The sequence below is a fragment of the Phaethon lepturus genome, unplaced genomic scaffold, assembly GCF_000687285.1.
Source record: "Phaethon lepturus isolate BGI_N335 unplaced genomic scaffold, ASM68728v1 scaffold4969, whole genome shotgun sequence".
In the NCBI taxonomy this organism is placed as follows: Eukaryota; Metazoa; Chordata; class Aves; order Phaethontiformes; family Phaethontidae; genus Phaethon; species Phaethon lepturus.
This window is the reverse complement of record NW_010562625.1, coordinates 41,355-59,288: the sequence shown is the minus strand read 5'-3', so window position 1 is coordinate 59,288 and position 17,934 is coordinate 41,355. Positions and strand designations below refer to the sequence as shown.

At 37.2% G+C, this 17,934-nt stretch overlaps 1 protein-coding gene across 1 annotated transcript in view; it reads left to right on the top strand.

Annotated features, from left to right (window-relative positions):
• AFTPH (aftiphilin) overlaps positions 1 to 17,233 on the top strand; it is a 36,525-nt gene extending 19,292 nt beyond the window's left edge. The window contains exons 6-9 of the mRNA XM_010294317.1: positions 4,292 to 4,352; positions 6,017 to 6,100; positions 10,031 to 10,154; positions 15,990 to 17,233. Of these exons, the coding sequence (XP_010292619.1) occupies positions 4,292 to 4,352; positions 6,017 to 6,100; positions 10,031 to 10,154; positions 15,990 to 16,134 (414 nt within the window). The 3' untranslated portion in view covers positions 16,135 to 17,233. The remainder of the gene's footprint in view (positions 1 to 4,291; positions 4,353 to 6,016; positions 6,101 to 10,030; positions 10,155 to 15,989) is intronic.
• The last annotated feature ends 701 nt before the right edge of the window (positions 17,234 to 17,934 follow it).

The window sequence follows — 17,934 nt, the reverse complement described above, 5'->3', positions numbered from 1 at the left end:
TCCTGCTGAGAGAATAACATTTTGGAAGAAAGACTATGATGATGCAAAAATAGGAGTGGAAAGAACATTTGTAAAAACACCTTAGTTTTTTGGTTGTGGGCGAATAGGGGAAAGCATGCAGAGATGTAACATAGAGAGAATTAGAAATCAAAAAAAAGGACGGAGGGGAAGCAGCAAACGAGCTGTAATAATTTTTCCTAGTTATTATATAAACTGTGTGTTTTGGCTTCCTTCCCTGCAGAGGATCTCACTGGCTTGGTTAGGCTATGGAAACACAGTGGACAAATTTCCATATGAGCTGTTAAGCTGTAAGGACAAGGTTTTCAAAATTATGATTTCTCCTCTCAAGCAAGTTACGTTACTGACTGATCTATCACATTAGTTTATTATATAAAGATGACTTTTGTAGACTTGTTCTGTTTTATGTTTGAAGGTAGCATCTAAATTCTTCTTTGATCTGTTGTTTATCTTGACAATTGGAGGGCTTATTTCTCTGTTTCTCTGTGTTCAAAACTGTAAGGCGGTAAACAGAATATGAAATAATCCCCTGATTACTGTTGCCTGTATCTAAGTATGATGTCTCAAAGGCTTCGCAGGTCTGAAGTAAAACACTGTATCAGGGCACATCAGGTGTAAGAAAGAGTGGCTGCTCAAACAGGCAACCTTTCCTTGTGAAACCTGAGATAGGTACCCTTCTCTTCCACTTTACGGCATCTGCTATATTGGGCTTCTACACCATGGCCAAGTCATCAGGAAGTGGGATTAAAATATATTCCAGTGCTTGTTAAAAAGGTTGCTGTCTGGAGTTAATGTTGACTGCTTCCTCTTGATTTGATACTGTTCTCTGGCTACCATACTTTAAAAGTTTATTTACGTTTTACTCTTTGGCTTTTTTGCAAAAAATTCTCTAGATATTTCTGCTCTTTTGATATTCCTTCAAAGCATCCTCTTCTGTCTACTTGGGACTATGTTTCTTTGGTAGAGCCTAGTGGTAGCTTTGTCACAGCATGCAGGATAACTTTGGGATTTCTTACCTGCCTAGTTTTGCTTAGTAAGTTTTATATTGGAATAGAAATCTGCAGTGACCCAGACCTTTCTAAAAGAAAACTGCCAGTAATTCTTTTCTCCGGGTGCCTTGTTGCGGCACATCTGTATGCATGTAAGATACTGAATTAGAGATCAGGTTATAATAGAAATGTGTACCTTACACTTGCTGGCTATTAGGGACTGAACCTTAATTAAACCCCATGGGGTGACAGTCTTTAAAAACACTTCTAATTACATAAGGGACCATCAGGACTTCTAACAATGACAGATACAAACTACCATATTATTGGCCACCAGCCAAAGGCTCCATCATGGAACTGCTCTCCAGTTATACATACAAGAAAGATCCAAGACTATATGTAGCTTTGTTGACAGAGTAAGAGACAAAGATTTGCAGGTAAGAGATATTGCAGAACTTGCTATTCTATCAGATGTGGCGGTCGCTTAAAGGTGGTGTCCAAGAAAAAATAATTTTCAGAACTGTTGTAATTTTGCCAATTAATATATGCAATAAAATGTATGAATTACTTCCACATAAATCTTTTTCTGAAGTGTTTATGATGCTCACTTGTGGGATCTATCTAAATTTTTATATTATATTTGTATTACAGGCCCTTCTGTTTTTCCCCCAGCTTTAAGACAGCAAAATATTTCCTTTTTTTTTTTTCTTTGTTTCATTTTCTTTGGGTAATTATTGGCACAGACACAAACATTTACATTTTACTGCTTTAGATTATAAAAGCTCTTATATAATACCATTCTAAAATTACTGTGTGAAAACATCTCTCACTTTTATCGAAGTGAAATACGATGCAGTAAAACCAGCAGGCCTTTTAGTGTCCTCTTTCTCACTTCCTTAACATTCAGAGTAGTACTCTGAGAGCTGAGTATACTTTTTCATTTCTGTACTGTGTCCTGTAATCTAAGATGGAGGGAGGAGTGAGAGCAGTTTGCCCTGTTTCTCAATATCCTTTTAGACTGGGTGCTTTTCCTTAAAGCATGTTATTAAAATACTGGTTGTAAATGCAGTAGTCTAGAAACCTTGCAATCTCTGAAAGACAAAACACTATATTCCCATCTGCAGGGCACATTCCCATTGTCTGAGATTTCAATGCTGTGTTCGGGTGTCCCAGTATAGTTAGTTTTCTTAGAGCCAAGGTCACTAGAAACAGAAGCCTTTTCCTTTCTGTTTAATTGTCTTTTGCCTTTGCTCTCTCCTTTCACTTTGCTATTGCACAGAGCAGGGCTTACCAGGATCCTGTGCAGGTGGGGACTGATTTACTTGCCGCCCCTCTCTTCTGCAAGTGGTTGAAGTCAGCAGAATGGCCTCATCGCACAGAGCAGACTAGTATACTTAGTATACTCTTACTGACTTGGAGTCAGATTCACACACACACCATTTTAGGAAGAATTCATCGCATCCTTTGTCCTCTCCTTCGCAAATCTGAGAATCAAGTTGTCATTAAAGGGAAAAGCTTACCCAGCCATTGGTATCACCTTTTCCATGTGATTCTGTCACACTCATCAGTCCTGATTCAGTCTTTTGACACAAAACGTTGTGGGCATTTTCCTCAGTAAGTGAGAGTTGGTTAGAAGGTACTTTGTTTCAATTTGAGTTATTTTCCTCAGGGCAGAAAGCTACTGCATTGTCATACTGGCCTCCCTTTTTTCTTTTTTTTTTTTTTTGTTTGTTTACAAATCTTTTTTAATGTTAATATATATTTAGATGTGACAAACTTTAAACAAGCTACTGAAGATAGCGATCATTACTTCATTGGGTGTAGCTTCCACACTGTTAACATTGTGCTTCCATGCAAATCATTTCAATGCCAGTAATTTCATTACCAAAGTAAAAAGTGTAGCATCAGCTCCTTAAGCTCCATGGAGTGAATACTGTTCTAGTTGTGCTCAGTACTGGAAATATTTCCAAGTCATTAGGTAGGAAAGATTTTTCTAGGCAAGGCATTTACTATAAGGAAATACAGAAATCTCCATCTCCCTTCATTTTTCTTTCTGTAAACATCTATCACCTAGCAGAAGCCTCTTACAGTTAGCTTAATTGTACAAAGCTAACTCAGGTTGCTACAGTCTTGATTTATGAATCTGCATATTTCTTCAGTGTTGGATAGTTCAAAGTTCTAAAACAAAAAAATTGAAGTCTGACTTTCTACAAAAGCAAAGACAAGGTATGTCTCGGCCACTGGAAGCTTGACAACTAGTGATGCATTTTGAATAAAGCTGCAGAGAACTTCCACTGCTTTTCTTCCAGAAGTGTGATTGCTCTGTTAGAAGCTGAAGGCACATCCTTTCCCTGTGCTTCTTGATAATTGACTTCACTGGGGAGAGAGCAGAAACGTAATGCACAGAAGTAGAAAGATCAACCTATTTCAGATATTTCTGATACTGTCCCATCACTTTGTGTCCTGAGGATACGGAAAGACAGCACTTGCAAGTTACATTGCACCTGAACACGCTCTCCCTATAAAGCATGGACCCTGCTGCTTGCTTGATTTACCTGTCTGTGTGCAAAAGACATATTAAGAGGAAATGAAAAGGCAGCAAGGATGGGCTCCCAGGAGTCAACGTTTCCATGCTCCTCTTATTCAAGCATTGTTACCTATGGTTTGTTTATATATTGGAATAAGTTAATTGTTAAAGGGTAAGAAGTCACAGGATTATTTTTTAAAGGGAGTGGAGTGAAGAGGGTGTTGATAGTTTGTCCCTCACATGTAGCGATTATGTCTCCTAAAAGCAAAACAAACCACAAGAATGATGGGCTCTTTGATGGTTAATAACTGATTTTTATATATAATCAGGACAAAGCATGGATGTACAGACAGCTTTCACTAATAATCCTATTCTAAATTTGCCCTATAATTATGTATACATAACTTTTTGTGCAAAATGCCTCGTCTTCCATGAAAGTAATAGTAGTTTAACTTTCAACTATGCCTTAAGGTTTTTTTATCCAATTGGTATGTTTTAGTTAATTTGCAAATCCTGTTTGAGTTAGAAGCTACCTAATCTGTGCTGTTCAGAATTTAATGAGACTTCCTGTGGTAGAACAAATCTAGTTTGAATTTTTAGTGCATATTATGAAAATACACACCTCCCAAAAGTTGGGGCTTGCTCATTTAGTTGTCTTTTTAGTATTTAGATGCTAAAGAATCTGTTGTTTGAACTGCTTTGCATTGTTGTAACCTGAACTGACTATAAAATCTGATTTCTGACTTTTCAACTCTAGGAATCTCTACCACCTGTCCAGTTTGACTGGAGTAGCAGTGGCCTTACTAACCCTTTAGATGGTACGTCTCTCCGTAGAGCCTCTAGCACCAGAGCTAGAGATAAGAAAGCTACAAAGTTCAGACAAACATCTATCTGCTGATTTATTTATTTTTTAAATACACACACACACACACATATATATATATATAAAAAAATATATATAGTATTTATTTCTTACTCCTAACTTTGGAAATTCAGGCTTTCTTTCTGATTAACTGTGCCCCTGAAGTATTATGTAGTCTGAAAAATACTAAGTTAATTATTATTTTAGATTCCTGCCATATGCTAGTGACACAGTGGCAATATTAACACTTCATTATATACACAACTGCAGATTATAATGAAACTCTGAACAAATGAGCATTTTACATTGACAAGTTTTACTTGTTAAAAGTATTTTTCACCAGTAAACTATCTCTTTACACGTCCTTTGAATGACAAACTTGTGTATAGTGGCTACTTCAAAGCACAATATTTTAACCATAAATTGTTTGCAAAAGATACACTTCTTGAGCTGAAAGTTTTCAGATTTACAGATAATTTTATATTTCAAAATGTGACTTCATCTGTTATCACTTTTGCTTACACTCAAGAGCTATAAATTAAAGAGGTAGCTACGAACTTATTTGTATCTGTAAGTATATATAGTTACCACATGAAAGACCCTTCACCTATGTCTATTTTAATAGCAAAGTGAGTTGTGTCATCGCCTCCAGTCTCAGAAATGTAAGTGCATGCAAAGGAAATAAAACAAGTTTTGGAAACTTGTTTGATTGACAGACTAGAAACCTGTAAAGAAACTGATACCTTTATGAGGAGCCTGCTAACAGCAATTAATTCAGGACACAAGTTGTTCAAAAGCAGGCTGAAATAAAGTGCATCTCTTACTGCACTGGTGTTGCCTCACGGTGTTGTTTCAGAACATGTGGGATGTAAGAGCTTGGATAGCAATATCATGGTGCTGAAGGAAAGCCTGGATGGACCCTCTTGCTGTTGTCTGGTGTCTAATTACTTCAGTCAATCATCATACTTTCTTTTTAACAAACAACTTTAAAATGTATCTTGGTTTGATTTCTGTTTTAGTACTAAAGGGGAACAGTATAATTTACCAGTGAGGAGCTGAATATAAGAGTGTTGTTTGTTACCCTGTGCTCACACTGCTTGAAGATAATGAAAATTAATAGCAGATAATGATAATTAATAGCTTAAAGCTGCTAAATAAAACTTTAAAGGTTTTTTTTCGTTCTTTGCTATTTGGGGATCTGCTAAGTCTTCCTGACAAAAGAATGGCTTTCAGTTTCAGTGAGGGGAGAAAAAGCCCACTATATTCTAACTATCAATTGACCTATATATTGTTTCCCTTTAACTGATCACATCTTTCTCTCTGGGTCGTGCTGGTTCTCTTTCATTTTTAGATTGAAATAAATATATCTATTTTAAAGTTACTAGTGTTGATTTCCTTGCTGCATTGTACATGAGGAAATGTGCACTGAATTAAGCTGTTATTTTAGAAGGTACAAACTAATACTGTAAGCATTGTTTTCATGTCAATTTTAAATTGCGTACTGAGTACTAATTATAACTTGCATGTTCAAGTGTGTGTCTTACCCCTTTTTACACATAAACCCCTCCCTTGGCTTACCTTCTATATGGCTGCCTACCAACACGGTCACTGAATTTCAAGCTAGTGGAGGTTCCACTCTTCTGAACCTTGATTTCTTTGGGCCCGTGGATGACAGTAGCTCTAGCAGCACCACCACAATCCCAGGTCAGCAGAGTGTTAAAACCACAAAAACTTACTAAAAGCATGAGCACATCACTTGACTTTCCTATAAACAAGGAGAAAATTTACGTTGTGTTTCTTTAAAATGTCTTTCTGCTGCATTTTTCCTTTAATATGTGTTCTGTTTTCTGATGTTTTGTATCGAATGCAAAGTATTTAAAAGGTACTGTCAGCTCTGTATTTGTCACCTGCTGAATGAATGAATGGCGCTTATGCTCTTGCAGATAAGATGTTAAAACACTTGTTTCAAATGAGAAATTTTGCAAGTTAACTTTTCTAAGCACTTAAGAAAAATCGAAAAATGTTGTAGATGTGATGATTCCCCAAAAATGAGGCTTGCTCTCTCTTCTGAATGAGTGTCTCCAAATTATGGGATTATGATGTTATTTGGAAGTTATGTGTGGATGTAAAGTCATGGGGCTTAACATATCGCAGCCCTGCTGGTGTTTGCTGCTACCAGGAGGCTGTAAATTTTTTCTTTGTGTGACCTACTAATATTAATGATAAAGTGAAAAAAGTGTTTTAACAACATTCATAATAAAAACCAAGGATAGTTGCATGTTTGTGGGACATCAGAAGTTCATGAATGTTAATTATAAAACCACAGCACTTTATCTGCAATTTAATCCCTTAGAAAGAGACGAAAACACCACTCTCTCCATTGAGTAATACGTGAAAGTAATTGAATTCATTTATTGCATGGTTTTGACATTCTCTGAGTATTTTCACGAGCTTGTGAAAACCTACATTTTGAATAAATTTCTACAGGAATTTAAGGGAATATTTTGGGGATTTATCCCAGTGCATAGGTTCAGTAGATAAGGCAAATACTCTTTCAGTGCAATGCCTGAAGCCATGATAATCACTTTCTTCATAGGAAGGCTTTTTTCCTCTTAGTGTTTTTAATTTAAAAAAATCAATTTTTAAGAGGTTTGGGGTTTTCTCACATTTCAAATAAGTGCCTATAATTATTACTGTATTTTTTGTTTTTAAAAAACTGCTTTTTTGGTTTTGAAATCTGATCATTGAAGGTAATTTTATGGCATCACATTCCAAATTTCTTTTTATTCCACCCTTGAGAAATGTCATTATTAGATGAAAGATGGCAGTTTTGTCGTGGAAGTGATAGGTAGCAAATTCAAGATTCTCGAGTCTTACAGATTCTTTAGTAAGTGTGTGCAAGCCTATCGATGTAAAAGTCATCAGCACCCAGTACGTGTACTGCTCGTGCAGTTGGGTATGTTCTTGTGTCCTGGTGGTGTGCCCACTTGAAGTGATTACTGGACGGATATTCTTTTAGCCTTTAATTGCTTTTTTTTTTTTTTACATCGTTGTTGTTTGATCAAGTTACAGGTATTATCACCTTCCCTGGTATGCCCTATAGTGCCTTTTTTTTTTTTTCTTGGTTTTGGCTTTTCTTTCCTCCTGACTTGTTTCTGGGAAAGTCATTTGTTTCTTGGCTTGCAGCTCGTGTGTTTGTGTGTGTGTTTAGGAGCTTTGTGTGGGGTTTGGTTGGCTAACTTTCCTTCAATATCTCATTAAGGTTTTGCAGTGCTTTCCTTAAATATTTGTAATCAACTGAATAAAATGGAGAATATGCAACTCTTAAAAATAACTAAAATAATTGAAAGATAAATTGTTAGGTCGTTTGGCTTAAAGAGGAAACTTTTATCAGTAATAGAAGTTTGTTTGTTCCCTGAAGTCCTTAATTTTACTTAGGATAAATTTACGCTGTATTCCTCTCAGTCTGATTTCAACAGTAGCCAAAATCACTTTTTATTAAAACTTGCGATCTACATCATGAACAGGGAGTTACTCGTTGCTATTATGTTCCCACAGACTTAGTATATTGTTTTATTTTTCATGTTGATAGTTTAACGTAAATGTAGCTGAGTATGAGGTGCCTAAAGAATTGAGCAGTGACATCACACTACAATGAAAATGAATTCAGGACCATAAATGTGAATATCTAAATGATGTAACTTTTAAGGTTGCATTTAACATTTATTGCAGAGTTGCACGTCAAAGGACTCCTTGTTTCAATTAGTTTTACAATTTGTACCTTAATGGGATTTCACAGGCTTCTGCAAGTCAAAGTGTATTTCTTCAAGTTTTTCTCTCCTGTTTGAAAGTGGATATTTTATGGAATAGCTGAGCTTTTTCCTATTTCCAAGTTCTGTAAACATCTGACAGTACTTAAAGTCTTGGTATACTGGTCTCAGGAGAGTACATATTTTGATGTTTTGCTTGAAACTGGATGAAGTTAACTTTAAAAATCCAGACTTTAAAAATGTAGGTTGAAAGGAGAATTGATTAATTTCTAATCAGCTCGTATTAAATGGAGCAAATCTTCCCCCCTAGCTCCTGCAGCATAACCATATGATTTTCTTAATTTTTCCTTTTGGTCAGCTTATTTTCCTAACAATGAAAGAATACTTAACTTGTGCATAAATGATGAATGGCCAAGACATTGCTTGGGGAGTGTTCATGCAAAGCAGACATGAGGATTATTAACCTCATCTGTTTGTGCACATAGTACTGGGGTTGCCGGGTGGAAAAGGCAGGACAGTAGGCACGGGCATTTTTTTAATTTATTTAGTAATCTTTCGGTATTTCAGGAGTACTTATAAAAGTGTCTTGATCTAGGTGAGGAAACTGGGTAAAATCATCAGCACAGCAGTTTATAAATGCTATTTTTATATTGGGTAGCTACATGGGACCATCGTGTCCAAGTATTTGCAGTGTTTGTTCTGCAGTAGTATGAAATGCTTCTGTGTTGTCCAAACCAGCTGGAACTAGTGTTACACTTGTTTAGAATGCAGGTGTCTATAGCACACGATGCTTCTGTACAAAAATTATATGCTGTTTTTGAAAAAGATTTATAATTGTGGATGGCACATATGCAGACTTCATTTAAACCCATGAAGCATAAAATACCTGAAACTAACTAGCGGAGTATCACCAACTTAAATGCTTCTGAGCAACAAAATGTGTTGTAACAGTCTTTCCTCTTGATTTATTTTGATAATTCTAATTCCTAGAGACTTTTTTAAAGAAAATGTACTTAATATCTGGAAATTCTACAGCTACTTCCTACTGAAATGTGATGCTTGATATTAAACAGGTAGAATTTCATCCATACATATGTATTTTTTGGATGCAGGTTTGCATTGTTTGCGTAGTTTTCAGAATGACCTCTGCTGATAAAATTTGAAATCCATTTGCAACATAAGTGATGTCAAAATTCAGCATCTGACTTAAGATATCTGAAACTAGGAAATCAAAGCTGAAACATCCAAATACTTGATGCTTTATAAATACTTGAAAAGGAAGCATAGACTAAAAGTTTTGGTAGCATTATACATATTAGTATGTAACTTCTTTAATGCCATTCCACTTGTATGTATCATAAAAGCTGGTTTTCCTCACACCTAAAAAAATTTTTAACACAAGCTCTTGTGAAAAGCAAGATACTAAATGCACTCTTATGCATGCAAGTGTTGTGTGTAATCTCTCGTTAGAGTTGGTCCTTGTTAACATGCAGCATTCTTTTAATACAAGCAGTTGAGTTGAAGTAATTGAAACAATCTATTTTAACCCAGCTGACACTATTACAGGTGTTTCACTCTAAAAGGTAAATTTGTTTTGTTTACTCTTAGACTGAGACCTTGTATGCCAGACTTGATCCAATGTGCATATGTTTTGTAGTACAACTATAAAAAAACTACTGAAAAAGGGTGGGGAGAGAGGATGGCGTTTTAAGAGACACAGACGTGTTCTGTCATGTTCTTTTCATGTATCTTAATTATAAATCATTCAGATGTTTACAGAAAACTGTCTCTGGCAGGTTGATTTGTGGCTAATTATGGCTATACTTGCCTCCAACCATCACTGATTATCATTTTATACTATAAGGTGTGGATCCTGAGTTGTATGAATTGACAACCTCAAAACTGGAAACTTCCAATGCAAGCAACAGAGTGACTGATGCGTTTGCAAGACTCATGTCCACAGTGGAGAAGGCAAGCACATCCACAAGGTAAATACTCTTTATTGGACTTTTTTCTTCATTTTCTAAGGGTAACACAAAATGTGAGGAGTGAATGTGTGTGCCATTTTAGGTCAGAAGTTCTTGAATGATCAAAAGGCTTAAATTGAATAATTAAATTAAAATACGAAATTCATAGTACTGTAGATGATATCTCAAATTACCATAGAACTCTAAAATAAGATGGGAAATCATGAGCTGAAAGAAAAAGATCACCAGAATGTAAGTGGAAAACCTAGCGCTAAAGACAGAACTGGAAGAAGTGACTTGCTGAAGAACAGCGCTGACTCCTAAGAACAGAAGGGTAAACTGAACCATGCAGTTCAGTGACCTAGGACTTTGACAGAAGACTCTCCTCGGTCCTCTGTGTAATTTATAGATACACAATGTTCCACAAAGTAAAATGATACAACTGACTAATAATTATGACAATATTTGTGCCTTCCCATAGATTTCCAGCACCTGTCAAAACTTCAGTGACCAAACATCAGATTCATTTTGCTGTTGCGAGTTTAGGAATGAGCCTATAGTTGGTTTAGGATGTCCTTTTCTGCTTCATGGATCTCATGTGAAGTTCTTCTCTACTTTTTTTTATAGGTAGAGTCTATATAAAAGGCTTTAGATGTCAAATGTCTTCCTCTAAGTCTGGCCTGTTGAATGGGTGCAGAATAGTCTTTCCACTTACAAGCTTCTATTCCTTGGGTTTATTTTTTGAATTGTGTATCTTAGCAGTAGGACCCTGGACTGTCTTAACATGTAATTAATGTGTATGCCTATTAAAGAATCACTGAGAGATTCTTGCCAAATATTTCTCTTGTTGAGGAAGTGCATGCCTCAACATGCAACAAATATTAGTTGCTTTGCAACTAAAAGGTAGTTAACATAGCCTCACTCATAAGTGAGATTTAGGGTTTATCCAGCACTTAAATAGATGCATTTCTATGCAGCATAGCACTTAGAGAGGAGGCATGGTTGAAGGGAGGTGTGGTAAATGTAGTGATTTGTAATGGTGGGACAGAGCTGGCTTTCTTAAAATGACTAAAATTGTATTTTTCGAGAGTGTTTTTAAAACATGTTCTTTCCTTGAGAAAACTGTCTTGATAGTTTTCCTGCAGTGAAAATGTTCAAAGTGAACACTGAATAAAAAAGATCAACAAGCCATGAAATTTTAAGGGAGAACCAGTAGAGGGAACTCCACACTTCAATGCTGATTTTTGTGTCTTGGCTTCTGGATGGCCTATTTTTCTACGTGTGGAGTGCATAACCTCTTCAGAAGATACACTAGTGGGAAAGTTTGACTTTCCCTAATTAGAAAATATAGTTACAGTTGAAATATTTTTGTAAGGTATTCTAAGTCTAATTTAAAAGTAACCACAAATTCACAGCAGGACATACAAACTCCAAATGTGTCTTAGTTATTTTATCTCCACTCATAGATTTGTACCTGCTTGCTTGCTTGAAGATACCTTTTTCTTTGGACACTGCAAAGGAACAGGGAAGTCTGCTTTGCTGAAATGAATGTTGACCTTCATTTTTGTGTATTGTTGGTTTTTTGATATGAGGAGTTTGGCTTATTTCAGTACTTCCACAGTGCACTTGAAAGCTCTTACTTGCACTGTTAAAGCTCTCTCTAGCCAATGTCAAAGTTCCGGAGAGCATTGCTTACTGATAGGAAGAGGTTCTAGATCTGTGTTGTAGCAATATGTCAGGCTGTAGGAGGTGGCTGGGGACCTCAGACTTGGTGATTAAGTTCGGGTACACACATGAATTAGCTGTTTTAAAGCAGCTGTTTTCAGTGTTCAATACATTTTGTATGTTCTTGTCAACTCTGACTTTTTTTTTTTTTTTTAATTTCAAGTGTGTTTACTTTTTTGATTTCATGCTCTCCAAAAGAAAAACGGTCTGTTTTTCAAGCTAGAAACCTTCAGAGATTTGAGATGGTCTTATCTCAGCAGTATGCCAAATATGTTGCAGTATGTTAGCTTTTTCTAATAAAATTGTTTTTCTTTTTTTTATTATTCTTTCTTAATCAACTGGAGACTTTAAAATAGGAGTGACTGGGTACAGCCAGCTCAGCAAGGATGGCATTCATGCACCAACCTGGAAATATGGACTATTAGCCATTCATGATAAATGATTAGGGAAGATGTGGCCAGTGTCAACTTCAGGCTATCCCTGTCTGTCTAACTTGTCTGAACTCAGGATCTTAGAGTGAAAATACCATTGTTTAGCTGTAGGAAGCCATGTGAAGAGTTGACTTTGTCTGAAATAGCCCCATCTTTTGCTTGCAAACCCATCTCTTGAAGCTGGAAAGTCAGTTTCTCAGAATAAAAGTGTTGGGAGAGGAAGGGAAACATCTCCCTTCAGCTTGAGCCTGAAACCTTGACGGCAGCAGTAAGCATTGAAGGTCAGGGATCCAGTACAACATTCCACTGAGACTCTGCAGCCTTGCCCAGTTCTGTAGAACTGGCAGAGATCAAAAGTTTATCTGCTGTCTTTTTGAAGGAAAGCAGAGCACTGATACCTTTCCAAGAAATGGCCAAACCCCTCATTTAGACTGGAAATACTCTTTGTGGGCAGTGTTGGAAGGAGCAGGCTAACTCTTAATTACAGGGTGATTTTTAAAGTGCATTTCTCTAATCAACTCATTGTTGCTATTAGAGCCTGGCCTTGCTGGTGCTATCCACAAAACCCTTTGCAGACATGAGAGGTGACTGAAGTCCTGAAAGACTGAACGCTGCAGGAAGGGGCTGGAATGAAAAACAGAACAGTAAGGTGCGAGTGACGCATCACTAAAGCATTCCCTATTTCTTTCTAAATTTTCTTCCAGCAGCTTCCCTGCCTGTCTGGCTAATTTCTTGCAACTTAGTGTTAACACACCTTTGAAAAGGAAACTTTGTGCCAACAGGTAGAGGGACTTGCAATTATTTGCTTGGGTAAGGGCATCCCCTCTGTGTGTGGAGGAACTATAACCTAGTGCAAGAGGAGAGATGGAGGGGGGCAAAGTGTTCTGTAAAAGGTAGTTTTAATACCTGAATAGGCAGGGACCCTGTTTTGAGCCAGGACTGTGTCCTTTAATGGTTTAGTAATCAAAAGTTTTGGTTCCCAAGCAGACGGAGGTAGTACAGCTGCTGCGGACAATCCACTTAGGTGTCTGTTCTGTAAGCTACAGTAGCTAGAAGTTAAGAGTGCATGAGTGAAGCTCTGCAATGGCCCTCCACAGACCAAGGTTTAGCAAAAGAATCTCTTGACAGTGGGAACATCTTCAGCAAAAGTGGTGACTGAAATTAATGGACGTGACAAGGTTCTTTCTTTTGCCTCTCTCAAATGGCATCACAAGCTATTAGGCCATTTGGTAAGTTTTAAGGGTAAAAACAGTCTGCAGTGGTGGTGCTACTTTGTCTTTTAAGTTTAGAGAGTTAGTGAGTAATTGCCCTGGTGATATTTGCTACCAAAGGTGCTGACTGTTACCCAGAAAGGGTACTTGCAGTGTCCAGTTTTATTGTCTTCTAGAGGAACCTGCCCCTCTCCATTGAGGAATGGAGACTTTAGGCTGTCTCATCCCTCTCTGTACTGAGATGATTTAAAAGAAGGGTTTTGAGCCTCATTACTATTTGATGGTATCTGTAGATGTAACTTGGTTGTTGTTAAATAACGTTTGCTGTGTGGTGTGTTAGCTTGTCATTCTTTATAGAGCACCTTAAGTAGATAAATTATTGCAAAGGGTCTCCAGCCAGGAGGGGAGCATTCAGTAATCAGGTGAGATTCACATCTGACTGTGCTCACTGGCGTGCAAGTTCTGTGGTGATGTTGCAGAGACCAGCTAGTACAGCAAGAACAATAGCATCATCCTGTGGTAAAGGTTCTCCATATGATCACCAAAGAAAATGCAGCACTGCCTCACAGACCCAGCAGTGCCATTTCTTAGCATGCCCCAGTTGAGCAGAGGAGGAAGAGGCATATAAATAGCAAGCAGTGTGTGAGTTCCATCTTGGTGCCTGATTAACAATTACAGGAACTCCTTCTAATGCAGATCTCTGATTCAGCCCTCTTCCTTTGGCTTCCTCTGTCAAACACTCCTTTGTTAGCTGTAAGTCCTTGATCACCAGGAGTTTGTACCTTTTAAGAGGTTTGTGGTAAGTGATTACTAATAGTGGCATCAGATACTGATAACACAGTGGTGGGTGAGAACCGCATTTCAACAGCTCAGATATAGTCCTTCAAGTGCAAACAGAGCTGACTGTGAAGTTGTTAGAGAAGGAGGCACATATTGGCGCTCTCCTTCTTCCTTCAGTAAATCCAGCACACAGCTTTGTTTATCCTCCAGAATTTGGTAATCTGCCTAGTCAGTGGTTCATGAAATTCCACTGCAGGAGAGAAAAGAAAATATTGCTATTCTAGTGAAGGAAAGTCAGATTTAGTATCTAGGCTGCCTCGTCTAGAGATCTTTCATCAAGTGGCGACTTCAAGTAGCAAACAAAAGTGATAGTTCAGTGTCAACACAATGATCAGTGATGTCAAGGATGAGTTTGACTCCAGCTTTTTTTTCTTCTCGTCCTAGCAAAGAAATTCTGATACTGCTGCTGAAGCAAACATGTAGCCCCTTGCTTTCCCCCGATCTCTGATCAGCTCAGGAGACAATCCTGATGGGTGCTGAGAAAAGAAAACATAAGTATATGCTGCTTTGTGATCAGAGTGGTGATTGCCCTCTCATGGGCTCGATTTAAAGTTTATACCTAAGACAAGATAAAGGAAGGAAATTTCTGAAGTGTTCTAGGGAAAGGCAGTTATTTGGTTCGAGCCTTTTGTCTCAGATTTTTGCCCCAAAGATGGGGGCACTTATTTAGCTAGAATTTCTGGTGGTGTTACAGGGTGTAGCAGGTGCCTTTTTGGAACTAGAATAATGTTTGAAATTGGAATAATGTTTGATGGAAAACTGAGTATTTCTAGTAATAGGCAGCGTTCTTCAAAGATGAGCCAGATGTCTGTAAAGTATGGATATTTGGTCAGGGGAGGGGGATCTTCTGTAGCAGTCTGAGACAGGATTCGTTTTACTTAGGAAATGTGAGTGTTTTGCATAATAGTGAGAACTGAGCAACATGGGATTCAGACCTCTTTATTCATTTCCTCAGTAACTCTTGTGAATAATGCAAAAGGCAAAGTAAACACCAGTGATTCCCAAACAGCTGTATGTATCATTATGACTACACATACTACTGCACTTCAAAGCAAGTAACTACAAGTTGTGAGCCACCTTTTGCTGCTGATGAGCCCTAGGGGGGAAAAAAAGGGTTTGTGGATCATGATGTAGAGCAGTATGATGTATATTCTGAGTACGGTCATGTCAGAAACACAGCATAAGTACCTTCTTTTTATTTTAAAAGTATTAAGAAGTAAGTTAGGAACTTCTTAATGTCCTTTCCAGATTTTTCCATTTTATTTTGAAAGACTATACTGGATTTAGGTAGTTTAGAACTAATGCTTCTATTGCCTTATCCCTAGAATATGGGCATGTTTCTCTCCAAGTGAGTAGTCTCAGAATGGCACACTGGAACCTGCCAAAAAAACCCCAAAAGTCATCTGAATGGGAAATCTTCCCCCGCCATATTGCAACAATATTTGGGAACATTTTGATGCTTTTCTATGTTAACATTTTGTTGGTAGGCAGGTAGATATTATAACATTAGACTACCTTCAAGTACCTTACAGAAGTCGCTGTCAATGGGAGAAAAACTGCCAGAACATTGCTTCAGTCAGTGATTCCTTCAGTGATCCAAGGGATATCAGGTATTGGATTAATGCACTTTGTTCTTTTCTTTTCAACAGGAAACCTAAAAAGGAAGAACATCTTAGTGAAGAGGCTGCCAAGGTGATTTCTAGCCTTCCTGACTTAACTTTCATGCATGCCAAGGTGTTGATGTTCCCAGCCACATTAACACCTTCAACAAGCTGCCAAGAAAAGGTAGACTAAAGTGATGTGAATTGGACGTTTTCTATTGATTTTTTTTTTTCTTCCCTCGGTGGGTCGTAAAAAGCAATCTTGCTTTAATTAAAAAAAAAATCAAGTTCAGATGATTTGTTGGTAAGCAGCACTAGAAAGGTATACATAGTAATGTATATTTATTTACATACTGGAGTCCTAAATTTATATTAGAGAAAAATGTAAATAATTGGGGGTAAATCTTTTTGAAGATCTATTCTTTTTGTTGTGCTGGGGTGTATACATTTATGTCTTTGTGAAATACACTGGTGGTGTCCTTCTTACAAAACTTTAAAAAGTTTTTAAAAAAAAATAAAATCCTAGAAACATATAATGAAAACTTCAATTTTCACAATCTGTGAAGTCCCCCTTAAAGGTTTTCAGATTGCATTGAGCATTTTTTTCTTTCCTGCATATATTAAAATGTGTGTTGCTGAAGAAAAAAAACAAAAGGTTACATTTGTCCCTTTGTGGGTTTTCAGTTATTGTTGTTTCTTTAAAACCAAATCATTTCTTTTCTGTTTTAACAAGCTTAAGATGTGTTTTTTCCCTTTTCTCCCCCACCCCCCCCACCCCACCCCATTCCCCTCCTCCTGGTTCATTGGTTGCCTGATCAATTTTTATGTTCTTAAACGTCAGTAGTATGGCTCTGTCACTACATAGCCTTTTGAAAGGTGTGCTGTCAGTAATTTCTTGTTTCAGTTATGGATCACTGTCTAAACACTTGATTTTTGGGGGTCATTAGAAGGTTGTCTGCTTTTAATCAGCTTGATTTGGAAAAGAAGGACCAAAACTATATGAATGTCTTACAATGAAATTTACCTGTTAAAATTTTTTTATGTTCTGTTGTACCACTATTTCTGTTTGATTTTGCACAATGTAAAATGACATAATCATAGATTGCTATGGTTTTAGGCTGTATATACAGTAAAAACTATGGGTTGTAAATGTCTGGGAAAATTCCTATGGAAAAAAAGAGAGCTATGTAGAAGAACCTCTAAAAAGGTCAATGTGCATGCCCAAGGTCTTTTGAGATTTAAGTGTGTAAATTTCCTTTTAGCTTACACAAAATAAAATAATTTAAAAGATACCGATGTATATAGTCTGCTCTCTTTTTATACAGAATGTGCACATTATTCATGTTTCTGTTGATGGTAAAATCCATGTACTGCATTAACAGTAGAACCTTCTAATCTGTGTTGCACAGTCCCACAAAATACACCTGTCACGGACCTGCAGAAGGAGAAGCAGACTTCTCTTTAACTGTCTTGGCTCTTTGAACATGTTGTGATGTAGTCTTTTATTTGTGTCCAACTTGCTTTCTGGCTTGTAGGGTGATGTGAGTCAAGACATGTCAGCGTTTTGGGTTAGAGAGTTCTTCAAAGTGATTTGCAATAGTCAGCTGTAAGAAATACAAACTATGGTGAGGTGAGAAAGGACAACTAGTTTTGCCTATTTCTTAGCTAGAAATAAAAATGTAAACGTAGCATTTGCTTAACTTTCCTAACGTGTTAGCTTGCACTGTAGCTCTTTCAGAAACATCTCTTCAGAGGATATCAGTGGACTGTCTGCAGGTAAGGCATGCTCTGGGTGCTGATATTTCTTGAGGGTGCTTTGTGTGGGCATAGACTCTCCACATCTAACCTTTACTATGTGCACACCTCACTTTACTATGTGCACAGCACACTTAAAAGTGTTCAGTGGTCACTTGTAGTTCATCAGTTAACATCTAGTTCTGAGAAATCTCCAATGCATTTTTCTCACTACTTCTTTGAATTCTTTATCATCTGA